The 12,715-nt window shown below is 43.7% G+C and overlaps 1 protein-coding gene across 4 annotated transcripts; it reads right to left on the minus strand.

The window, feature by feature from the left end:
- Positions 1-3,364: 3,364 nt before the first annotated feature.
- Positions 3,365-4,162, minus strand: LOC117137200 (E3 ubiquitin-protein ligase RNF125). 4 transcript variants are annotated; one of them, XM_033298550.1, is made up of 2 exons: positions 3,698-4,162; positions 3,365-3,540 (listed from the first exon to the last, which is right to left on the minus strand). In XM_033298550.1, the coding sequence occupies exons 1-2, from the start codon at positions 3,986-3,988 to the stop codon at positions 3,457-3,459; spliced, it is 375 nt and encodes a 124-aa protein (XP_033154441.1). In that variant the 5' UTR covers positions 3,989-4,162; the 3' UTR covers positions 3,365-3,456. The 4 variants fall into 4 exon arrangements, with proteins under 4 accessions (XP_033154441.1, XP_033154444.1, XP_033154442.1 ...); XM_033298553.1 differs by having other exon boundaries at positions 3,464-3,553; XM_033298551.1 differs by having other exon boundaries at positions 3,464-3,579.
- Positions 4,163-12,715: the final 8,553 nt, after the last annotated feature.

The raw sequence follows: 12,715 nt of genomic DNA on the forward strand, positions 1-12,715 counted from the left end.
CCTTATCACCCCACCAACCCCGCCGATCCCAACCACCCTGGCAGGACCTGCCAAATGCCCTCGAGTGCGAGTGTTTGCTTGTCCGCTTAGCCCGGTTTGCTTAATCTTTGACAACCAGCCAGAGGTCGTTGCCTCGGTTTCAGTTTCTGCCACGCCGGCAATCAGAGCAAACAATGCACGGCTCGGCACCAGGGATTCCGGATTCTGGAAGTTGCATGGTTGCATGGCGAACGGTGGAAGGTGGACACCGAACGAAGCCAGCCAGGACATGGGGATATGCTGAGGTAACAACAACAACAATCAGGAGCGTGTGCAAGCAGCTGGCAAAAACAAATGCAGCAGCTGGGGTCAAAGGACGTCCCGCACACAGGTCGACTAATTAATTATATCATTAGGGTCGACGGCGGTGGTAAAAGGGCAGAAATCATTATACACAAGTGCGTAGCAAAGTTAGGGTAATGAAGATTAAGAATCTTATTTCAAGATCCATAAAATTAGCAAAGTCAGTGGATACTATGAGCACTTTGCTCCGATTGCAATTAACAGGGATAGGAAATCAACATGATAGTGACCACATGTGATAAAATATCTACCATTTTACAAGATTTGTAATACAAGTTGTATTATTTTAATAATTATATCAGATTTCCAGAAATTGTTTAAGCCTCGATTTAGTTATAACCGCCAGTATCCTTAACCCCACACCGTCAATCAAAGGAAATCCAGTCCGACAACTGAGCTCCGTGGATTTATAGTATGCACAATTCGAATGAACAAAAATGGGCAAGCCAAAAAACAAGAATAAAAACCGAGCTAATTTGGCACAATTTAAGCATGTGTGCAATCGCTAAACTTGGGGGTTATTTCTTATCCAAGGGAGTTCCATAAAAAGCCGAGGCAGCCCAGAAGTGCACTCGCCGGCAAAATAAATTGGTAATTGCATGCGGCAAGGCAAGCATTTAATGAAACGAAACAGGACATGCAAATGGCAATCCCAGATCCCCATTCCATTCCACTCCAAACCGCGCCCCTTACTCCGGCGACATAATGAATAGGATTTTGGGTTTCTGCGGCGAGAGAAACAGCCGGGAAAACATCGGGACATGAGCTCCTTTTTGCCGGGCCAACACTGCAATTTGCACCAGAGCCAAAAAGGATATGCAAAGCGATACGAGGATGGTGCACGGAGCCTGCAGCTTGGAGCAGGAGCAGGAGCTGGAGCTGGAGCAGTTGCCTTATGGCAACAGATGTTGCATCTTTGTTGAAAAGCAGCCAATTTGGAGAGCACCGAAGCCGAAGATAGACATGGCAGAGTGACAAAAATTTAATATGAAAACCCGGGCCGGGAAAACAGACTCAGCGCAAGACAAAAAACAAAAAACACAAGTGAAAAAGGAAAATACAACGAAAATCGCCGGGCGAGAGCGAAATAAACGGCAAAATAATCGGCGCACAATGCATTGGCAATGAGCCAGCGGTTGGGTTGGGCCTGGCCTGGTCGGGGAAAATGGGCGGAAAAGCGGTTGGAAAAGCCCCGCTGTCTGTGTTTGCTATCGATGAAATTGTGGTCGCGACACGGACGGGCGATAAAGCCGCTTGCCAGGACGAGCAGCCATGAAATGGGCGTTACAAATGAGGACAGGTGGAATTTTGCAGCGGGGACTGTAGGTCACGGCAGGACATGTAAAAATTAATTAAGCCCGCCCACGTCCCACGAAACTAATTGAGAATATAAAGCAAATTGCCCGCCCATTCGGCACGAGTCGAAATTCAATTTGGATTGGCTCCGCTGAACCAGTTTCTCGATCCCGAACCCTATCGATTGGCTTTGTCTCCTCAAATGTCCACACAAAACTTTCAATTACAGCCTAGTGTCAAAGATCAACAAACAAACAGCCGATGAGATGCGATGGTCTGAGGGACGGGGGTCCGTCCTTTGGTGGAAAACCGATGCCTGGGGCAAACATTTCAATTTGCCTGCCTGCCAGCTGACAAAAGCCAAACAACGCCGTGGAAAAAAGAGGCGAAAAATCGAGTGTGGATTGGCCCACAAATCGGACAAATAGCGGAAAAAATAGTGCCAGCAAAACTGAAGAGCTGCATCAGCCTTTTCATATCCTGTGCGAACGGATGTGACAGTGAGCACCAAATGGCAAATGGCGAATGGCGACTGGAATGGAACTCGATGCCCAAAGCCCGACCCACCGACTTCGGCGGATGGGATTAGGCCAGTTTCCAGTTGCATCTCTCCTAGCGAGACTATCCATGCCTGGGGCTGAATATTAGTTTACAGCGCTTTATTTAGACATGGCCGAAATTCCGGAGCGTTTTTCACGGCAGCAGCTGCTGGCTGGCAATCAAAATGGCTAAAAAAAACCTTATCGAACGGCGCTTGCCATATTTGTTTACCCCTGCATTGTGGCATGTGTGAGCTATTATGGCCAAATGAACAAACTGTGGCCCGAAACATGGCCAAAACCCAAAACAATGAATGCCAAAAACCCGGCGGTTGCGTTTGAATAAATCCCATTTTACCCTAGATTTAAGCTTTCAATTGAATACAATGGCAAATGACAAACACTTTATTTATTGCTACGGCCGTTTAAATATATTATTTTATTACTTAACTTAGAATAACAGAAAGGAATTAAAACGCATCAGTAATAAACATATTAAATAATGAATATTGTTGCTACATATTTAAGATTTCTTTAATGAATTTATAAAATTAAATCTTTACACAGAAACCGTATTTAAACACTCCAAAGTACCCAAAAATCATTTGTCACACAAGAATATTTCAACTTAAAATAGTTTCAATTAAATACAAAACCAAGTGACAAGCTGCAGACCGCAGAGGGTATCAACTGATCCATGTGTTGGCCAATAAACATTTAATATTCACATTTTCCAATATTTACTTGTTGGTCATTTTAAAGTGCAACAATATTTGTATAATATAAAAAACTTTTTTGCCAGCTGCATTTTGATTTACAGCATCAAAATAAACACAAATAAGGGCACACAAAATATTGGCATTCGTGGATATCGGGATATATTGGTATATGTATGGCAAAGGGCTGATTCAGCATAGATTTATTTTCCTTTCGGAGCAATATGCATGCGTGGCAGCCACTTTTTGTGCGAGCAGCCAAATCAGTTTATTGGCGCATAAAATTGAATTAAAACGTGGCTAAAATGGGGGCATGGCGACCACAGGGCGTATGAGCAATCGTGATACCAGCAACTTGGGCTTCCACCATTCAAGCAGCTTTCCTAAGAAAACGCTTATCTATCTTGCTGGCTAAAAACTCATTAAGGTGGTCAAAGGACAAAGGACGAGCCAGAACAAAGCACATTCCACTCGCATTTTATGTCTTTTTCGTTTAATTAAAATCCACTGACAAGTTTGCATACATCTATCTTAATACAAATATACATATTTCGTAAACGAGCTCACCAGAAAAGCAACAGCAAATAAAAAGGGCCCAGACTGAGCAGCATCAGCGGTACCATCATAATACCAAATAGACGCCAGTTCTGGAGGAGATCACTGGATTAGGATAGGTACTTTCTTGGCTAAGGCAGCATTCATTGTATCATAAGACAGATTTTTTAACGTTTAACTTTTGGTGTAATGCTTTCAAATCCCCCACTAATTAGTAGTTACTTGCTAAGTTGCCCATGGAGCACTTACATCGTGGAACTGCCTGGACACCCGGTTATCCATGTCCAGGCTGCACCGACAGATTGGGCAGCGCTTGGCCACCCAGTTGCGGGCTTCCCTGTACAGTGCTAAACAGCTTTTGCAGAACGCATGGTTGCAGTGAAGCTTCTCTGGATTCTGTATGCGATCCAGGCAAAGGGCACACAGATCCGGCTGATCCCCATCCTGAACCGTTTCGAACAACGGTGGATCATCGCCGTTCTCGCTGGAGGGATCGCTCTGCAGACCACAGTTCGTCAATTCGAGGCCCTGATGTACCATTATGCCCGTTCGATTCTCTATGTCAAGTCTTCTAAATGTTATGTCTTTCAATGTATATGTTGCGGTCGTGTAATAGTGTCTTCGTGTCTGGGTGTTTTGTTTTCAATTTATTTATGTGAGTTAAGTTGGGTGGGTATTTTTGTGGAACTAAAAATTTAGATAACACCCCCATACCGGAAAAGGAATTGACAGGTGGGGAAAAGCGGGCGCCGCCACGATTAAACTTTAATTAAAATGAACGACGATAAATCTGACCGGAAAACACCTTAAGCTTCTTCGCCGGCCAATAAAATTTAATTATATCAACGCCGAGCGGCAGGCATCGAATGCAATTAGTAGTCGACTTGTACAACTCAATTAGAAGCGAGTCTGGCCGGGATCTGGGATGAGAGAAGATGGTATGGTGTGGGCTTGGATTGGATGGCATGGGAACTGAGCTGAAGTGGAAGCCATGTGTCGCGTGGCTCGGCTCATCCTTTGGCTGATTTTTACGGAGGACAACGCTTTGCACTTTGGGGCAAACGACCGCAGACGCAGACGACAAAAATCGAACTTTGCAACTACTTGCAAGGAGCGAAGAAGCGAAATGACAAGACGCCGGCGATTACTCCAACAGGGTTTTTAATTAAGCCCGGCACTAAAAGTCACATCAGTCGAGGACAAGAAACCCATCCCTCGCAGGACGAAGGACGTCCAACAAGCAGCTGACAAATTGAATCACTGGCGTCAGTTGCTCTGCAATTTAACAGTCGGTAACAAGCACATATTATTAACGCCGGCCAATTAGGTGGCCATATAAACCAACTATCCGGCATTTGCATCCTCAACTTGATTAAAAAGTTGCCAGTTCCAGTTGGCAGTCGCCATTGAAGCCAACTTGATTGTTTATTGTTCGGTGGGGAAAAGTTTTCTCGGCAAATTGTTAAATTCTCAACTCGAATTAATTTGCCAGAGTTTCTTTAATTATGTTTATAGATGCCCGAGCAATTGTTAAGACACATCTACAGACCAGCCCCACCACTTGCCAACTTTGCCCATTTCCTGCTGCTCCACTTCTGCGAGCAGGTACTCAAATCCATACAGTCAGTCGGAAAAGTCAGAAAAGGCGGAAAATGCGGAAAAGTCGGGAAAGACGCCCAAAGACAAACGGCATCAATCTGGAAAACTTAGCAATGGGGCGGGCTCTGAACTTTATCTTTGGATTCGTTTTGTTATTATTTGCCTAAAGAATTAAAAGGAAATCAAGGCAAATGTTGGTGGGAGCAACGTAAAAGATTTCAAAGGAGAACTTTTAAAATAAATACTACATGAAAAATGTGAGGAGAATTTGTCAATAAGAAATCGGCCATAAAAGATCCAACAGTATTGATAGGATAAAATTGTGTTGCTTTGAATAGAATTTATATAAATAAGCAAAGCAATTTAAGCTTCTAATATATTTACAGCACATGAACAATTATGGCAACTACAATAAGAACTGAAACTTAAATGGGAGAAAACCAAAGCCACTTGAACAAGAAATCCTAATAGGACCAAATGGTAGTAATAAAGTAAAATAACCATAAAACCAACTATACTCAGAGCAATTCTCGCACAGTCATTCCTGAGAACGCCAACTTAATTAGAGCTGTATACAAATCTGACAAGTCTTCGTTCTGATTTAATACTTGCAAAACTGCTCGCTTTTTTGTTCCTTCTATTTTCGGGTAACTCCTTTGGGGAATAGTACCCCCGAGTTTCCGCTAGATGACGCTGCACTCGCTGCCTTTCGCTACTCTCGCTAATGAGCTTTGTTACCGGAAACGCGGACCGACAGCGAAACACAGCAGAGCAGAGCTCATTTATGCTAAGCTTTTTGTGCATTTAGACCGCAAAACAAGGACACCGACCGACAAACAACTGTATCTGTGGCTTAATGGGTTAACGTGACACCGAGTGAATCATGGAGTCGAGCCGGGGCCCAACTGGCATTAGTGGGTTAATGTTTTAGCTGCAGAACGGGAACGGAAACGGAACGGAAGCGGAAGCGGAAACGGATGTTGCCTGTCCAGATTTCCGCCTCGAGGCGATTTCCCTGGCAATATTCTCTAATTTAATGAGGGCCTGCTTATTTTGCAATTAGCCAAAGTTGTGCACCTTGTGCCTCGCCTACGATTGCCTGAAACGAAATGTAGCTGCGACTAATTAGCAGAAAAGTCTAGTAAATTGTAGTGAATTATGAAAATTGCATTTGCAGGTGTTGCAAATGAAACGGCGTCTCAGTGCGAAGGATGCGGAGATCTTATGCTGGCATTGAGTGGCCTTATTTTGGCATATAATGGCTGCCGAGCAGGAGCTGCAACAGCGCAGCTGCAGCGCAGCATCAGTTGCAAAGGCCTCAGACAATGGGCACAAAAGGCCATTTACTCGCTTTCGGGCGTGTACCGAGGCCTTCACCCACTTCATGTTACCCGGCACCACCATTGCATTGCAGCTCACTTCACCTGGCCACCACCTCCTTCATCACGGCCACCACCATGTGCAGGTGAATGCAGTGCATGTGCCCAACCACCGCCCACTTGTCTTTTTGTGCGCCCCTCAAGAAAGAGCGGTAATTCAGCTAAAATGCACTCAGGCCGGCTTTGTTAACCCGGCTCACAGTTGCCGTTGTTGCGGCGGCCGGGAAGGTCCTTGCTGCTGCTGCGGAATAATTGGAAAGTAGGTTGCACATTTAGTTGCATTGTCTGTGGCCCTGCCCATATCCATATCCATACCATACACACCCGTACCCATACCCATATCCATACCATTTCCAAATTCCCATGCAAGGCGACCCAGTTACCATAAATCAACTGGCCGATGGCAAGCAATTTGTCGGTCGATTTGCAACATTAACAGCCCAGGCCTTCTCATAAATTAAGTTAATATTTTTGCATCTTGGCCCTGAGAGCGGGTAGCCAAGTGGAAAGCCTGTGATATCAACGACTCGTTCGACAATTCAATTGAAAAACTGGCAAATACATTGCCGATGGCCCGAACTAAAAGATTGTTGACAGCTCGTTACAGCAACTGCAGCAACAACAACAACAGACTTTTGGGCAATGAAAACTATGCAAATGACATGCAATGGTTGGGAAAACTTTGAAAAGCTAGCACAGACCGGGAAAACTGCAGGGGATGAGGAGGCGGATGGTTGAAAAGTCGGAGGAAAGGCCTTAGGATAACTGAGGACCGAGAGATGGAAGTCTACGCTATATACACATCTGTATGTATGTATGTATATGTTTATCTAGTTCTTGGGCGAATTGCATTATGCAAAGTTGAGCGATTTGGGATTGCTTTAATAGATAAGCAATATGCCGGCGCTGGCTGGCTTGTTTTTGGTGAGCATATAAATTGGGATTTATGTATCCATACGTACATACATATATCTGTGCGATAAACGGCACAAATTAGAGTGCCGGAGGGAAAAGCGGAGACAGCAAATCATCGGTGGCAGATTGCTCTAAGGGAAACCGGAAAATTGCTCGAAAATGCCTTCAAGATACAGGATATATTTCTGGGCTCTATCTTGGTCGCTATCCTGTGAGTATAGAACTTAATTGTGAAGCAAAATAAAACAACTTAAGTTTGCCAAGATGCACAATTTGATGCGGCGAAATCTTGCAAGCCAGACACGATTTTGTAAAAATTCATCATATTCTTTATATTATTCATATTTAAGTTTATTCTCCGCCGTCCTTTTGAGGGTACTCCCACGCCCACTACAAACTTTAATCATAAAACAAGAAGAAACCACGAAACAGTTCCCAACACTTTCAGCAACTTGAGGACGGGGACAGGACAGGACAGGACTTCTCTGGACATTCTCGCTGAGCTCCACCCCCACCACCACCATCACCAAGAGCACCAACACCACTCGACGCTGCATTAATTCCTACCTTTTATAATGCAAAAATGGAAGAAATAAGGTGCACTTACGCCGCCCAAAAACCCAACTCAACCCAAGCTAGTCCTGTTCCTTGGAAAACGGAGCAAAGGAAGCATAAAGCAAAGCAAATTCCAAGCATGCCATGGAGATGGCGACTACGTCGAGGACTTGCACTCAACAAGGACGACCATGACGACGACGACGACGAGGACGTCAAGAGCAGTCCAAAATATTAAAAAAAGGACCCCGCTCACACAGTGAAAATTGTTCGTAGCCAGCGCTTTTTGTTCGGGGCAAAAACAAAGGCCCATCGGCGGACTTGTGTTGTTGAAAATCCGTTGTTTAAAGTAAAGTTGCTCCACCTAATTGTGAAAATGAGCGAGCGTGGATCATTCTGGCTCCCCGTTCAGTTGCTTACGAAATTGAGTGCCTGGTGGGGGCGTACTTATCCTGGCTACTGTATACGCTCCCAGTAAAATCAACAAGCAACAACAATTGCCATTGCACTTCAGCAGCGAGCACTAAGTTCACTTTATTATTGCAAACTCGGCGAAGTCACTTCCTTTGGCTTTCTCACTTTACCACACATTTTTATTTTGACTTCCAGTTTCTGTCTTCTGTTTGCTGCTCCAGCATTTTCCCCTAAGTAAGCAAACACATTTTTTTTTTAACAGGTGTGCGAAATGGAAAATGGCTTAAACGCATAGTAAATTATCTGCTAATGAGATCGGAATTCGCATCTCTGAATGCCAAAGCAATTTTCGCAGCATAAATACGAGACTGGGAAAGCTTCTAAGCTGGAGTACTTGGCCAAGGATAAGACGAGATGCTGTCAAAAATTCAATATGTCAGTCGAGTGTATTTGCAATCATAACACACGCAGTCGAGAAATGCAATTTCCACAGGACCCTTGAAGCCGAAGGACTTGCATGCACACACATGCTACGAAAATTAGTTCAATCTCCAGTGAAGAGTTTTGATATTTATGCCTTTGCACATGGATATGGATATGTCATGACCCTTGATTGGGTGAATTAGAGATATAACTGACACAGAATAAGCCACGATGCATTTTCGCATTGCAATTCAATAGATAAATACTGTGAAATCTCCGGAGAAAAGTTTTTGATTACTTAGAGATTTGCTTTAACCAAGCCACTGAAGTGTGATTGCCTAATTAAGATGAAATCTATGGAAAATCATCCAAATTTAATAGCTAAAGCTCCAAGGAATAAAGTGCTGCATCAGCAGACTCCAATGGTTCGTACGCAGCGAAAGCGAGTGCATATGCACATTACGTATACGCCAGCGCGGCCACAGAAGCTCCCGCTGTGTGTGCGGTTTTGTTTGACTGCCACCAGGTGGCACCTGCCCCACAATCCACTATCCGCTAGCCACTCCCTCTTCCAGCTCCCCCAAGTTAATATTTTCTGCACTTGGCTGCATAACTCACGGCAGCCGTGTGTAATTGCTGGCCGGGAGTGCGTGCTCTGGACTTCTCGAGCTCGAACCACACATGAGTGACCACCCCGCTTGGTAAATCCTCGGAAAAGCCCCTGCAAATATGCCAAGTTTACCTTGGTCAGCAAGTGTCGCTGGCGTTAACATATGCATACACCCTTCTCCAAATAGAACAAAACCAAGTGCCAAGTGTACATAGCGTCTAATTACAGAAGACGACCGATTTTTTATCATTAAAAGCGGCGTAAAAATAGAGGCGAAAAAAAATAGTAGCGTAGAGACCTAGCTGAAATTGTGGCAATTACGTGGGGAGAGCAAAAAAAAAAGTTTTCCCCACTGCGAGCTGGAAAAACATTTGAAAGCAGAGGGCGAAGCGCACGAACGCACGAATAATTAACAAAATTTGCACTTTATCGCAGGATGCAGGACGCAGGGCGCAAACTTTAACGAGCAAACGCGAGGGTCCTTGGTCCTTAGTCCTGCCGTAGTATTTTTTCCCTGCCTTTTCTTCTGGTTTTCCCGCCGCTTGTGTGTGTGTGTGTGTGTTTATTTTCCTCGCTTGGCATATGACGGAAGCTGATTTGAGGCAAACACAGTAACACATTTAGCTGGCAAACATGTTGGTAGCTGGTATGGCATGGTAGTTGCTGCTGGCTCTGCGACGGAAGCCAGGCTGGGAAATCGGAAAATAACTGAAAATGTGAAAATGTCAACGGAGTCGGAGTCGGAGTCGCAGTCGGATCTCGGGTTTAGGATTCTGTATGGGAATGGGAAATGCTGAGGCGCAAAATCAACAGCGCGCGTTCGAGCTTATGCTGCCATAAGTGTGCAAGTGCCCCTGTGTGTGTGGGTGTATGGGATATGGGTGTGTGCTTAAGTGTGTGGAAGCTGTTGTTGTTGTTGTTAGCGTTGTTATGGGCGCGTTGCAGTAGAAGGAAAAGCGGTAGCAGCAGCAGCAGCTTGGCAACTAAAATGCAATTAAGCCAAGCCGAAACAAGGCTTTTTGCTGCCTTAAACCTCAGGCTGAGCCATCCCTTAGCCACCCTTTTCCCGCCCAAAATTTTCCATCTCCACACCCACACTCGCACACATGCAGCGCATTACTAAGCACTTTTTGCAATTATTCACATTTTCCTTTTAATTGGAATTTAAAGTGCAGCTCAGCAGCAGTTGCTTCGCTGCAACTAAAAGTCCGGATTTTTCACAGTCTTATGCTGATTCTAATGGACAGTAACAACTAGCGAAAATCCCGTTTAAGAACTTAACCATTTGATTACTATTGAAATAATTCCTTTTAGTCATTGCCCCACCCTCATTTTGCTTGGCAAACATAATAAAAAAACAAAGCCATTAATAATTCTCTCATTTCATCGAACAAACTTAATTTAAATTGCATGCCCATTTGATTAACATTTTATTTGCACTTACTGCTCCCGTAATTGCGCTTTATTTTGTTGGTGTTTCAAAAAATTACATTGCAATTATTTATCGACAAGCTCCAATGCGCATTTAATTGATTGTGACCATTGCAGTTAATGCAAAATATTTCTGCTCGCGAAGGGATTAAAAGAATGAAGGTAGCGTCAAACATCTGTCAGATGTATCAATTTTAAATTAATGTACAGTCATTCTCCATAGGCGTTTATTTCTTAAGCTTTAAAAAAATATTTAAAAATTTAACATCTAACATCTAAAAAAGATCTCTAATTTGTCCTAAAAGCCTCTAAATGAAACTTCTAGTGACAAGTAAGAAAATTAACAAAAAAATCTAAGCTAACTATTTACCTATCTACTCTTTATTCTTTTCATAAACTCGGCTAAAAATCCTCATCTGTAGTTTTTGTATTTTTTTTTTAAAAGACATAAAGCTTTAATAAAAAGTGCAACAAAGCATTTAAAATAAATTGCTTTCTCCCGAAAAAATGCAATTTGTTAGCCATTTTTGTGGAACCAGGTGGCTGGTTTTAATAATGTAAAGTGTTGGCTTTGCATATAAATATTTGCACAAAACTACATTTTTTTCTTTTGGTCTGACCTAAAAGTAATAAAAGCAGCTGAAAGTAATCAATGAACAAAAGTATATAAATAACGGCGGCCGTTGTAGGCAGGTTTTAACGGATGAGCCGCCTGCATTTTAATTAATGCGCCAGTTAGGCGTTGTAATTTGGCCATTAAAATGCTCAATTAATGCCATACAGGCCGAGTCGCAGGCATTAATGAATTTAAACACAAATTTATGTACTTACAGCGAATGGGCGGCGGGGCGTGTTGTAGTCAGCAGGAATTTGCATTTTAATGATTGAATGCTTTTCAATTGAATTCAATGTGTTTTGGTTCGGTTTTTCATGGTGTTTTCTATACAAGCCATGTGTGTTGTCCTTTTGTAATTAACCAAGCTCGATCGACAACAGTCAAATGTCACTTTAATTATTTTCAGCAAGTACATTTGCTAATGTTTGTGTTGGCAAATGAATTATATTACAATGTGCCATTGTATCCATGTCCTTGTTCGTTAAATGCATGCGGTCCAGCAAGGTCAGTCGTTGTTCGTATTTTTTTGTTTTTTTTTTGTTCATAATTGCCAGTGTAATTGCTTGTGTTGAAGGTGTCGAGCGGACAGTCGAATAAATAATGCATTGTACAATTGCAGAAGGGAATGGCTAGGAATAGCCTGAAAAAAACCCGTCGACACGGTTCACAAATTATGCAAATTACTTTGACAGAGCATCTCATTAAATGGCGGCTAGGACAGCGAAAATAATAACTACTCAACTTTGAGCGAAACTATGAAAAGTAGTTGCGGCTAGCGGTCGCTAGGTGGCGCCGCCAGTAGTGTGGATAGTGAGGTCTTTCAGTGCGCTCTGCAGTGCACAAACACAGTCACGTCTTCTTTTGCTGTTCGTATTTTCCATGAGTTTTTCACACTTTTCTTGTCACTTTGTTTAAGAGAAATCCTCGCTAGCTGACTTTTCCTGCCGAAGTTTCTGCTGATGCTGCTGCTGCTGCTAGTTGAGTTTCCTTGAGCGATTTTTCTTATAGTCTGCCACTGCAACGGACAACGCTGCTGGAAAACAGGACACACACAGGACGCAACGAATTCAACTTGTGAGCAACGAAATGCGTTGCGGGCGTTTTTATACCGCCTGCCAGCCCGATGAATTTTCCGGGTGGGGATATGCAAAAAGAAAAGAAGCGCAAGACGCACGGTCGAAGGACGAAGGCACCGAGAGCGGAGCGGAGCGACAGCGCTGCCCCCATCCCGCTCGCACTCGCGGCGCAGCATCCGCAGTCGGCATCACTGCCTGCGCACGCACTGCCCGACAGGACACGTCCCAAAAAGCTCGGCCAAAGCTCTC

Source organism: Drosophila mauritiana, chromosome 2R (genome assembly GCF_004382145.1).
Source record: "Drosophila mauritiana strain mau12 chromosome 2R, ASM438214v1, whole genome shotgun sequence".
NCBI classification, from domain to species: Eukaryota; Metazoa; Arthropoda; class Insecta; order Diptera; family Drosophilidae; genus Drosophila; species Drosophila mauritiana.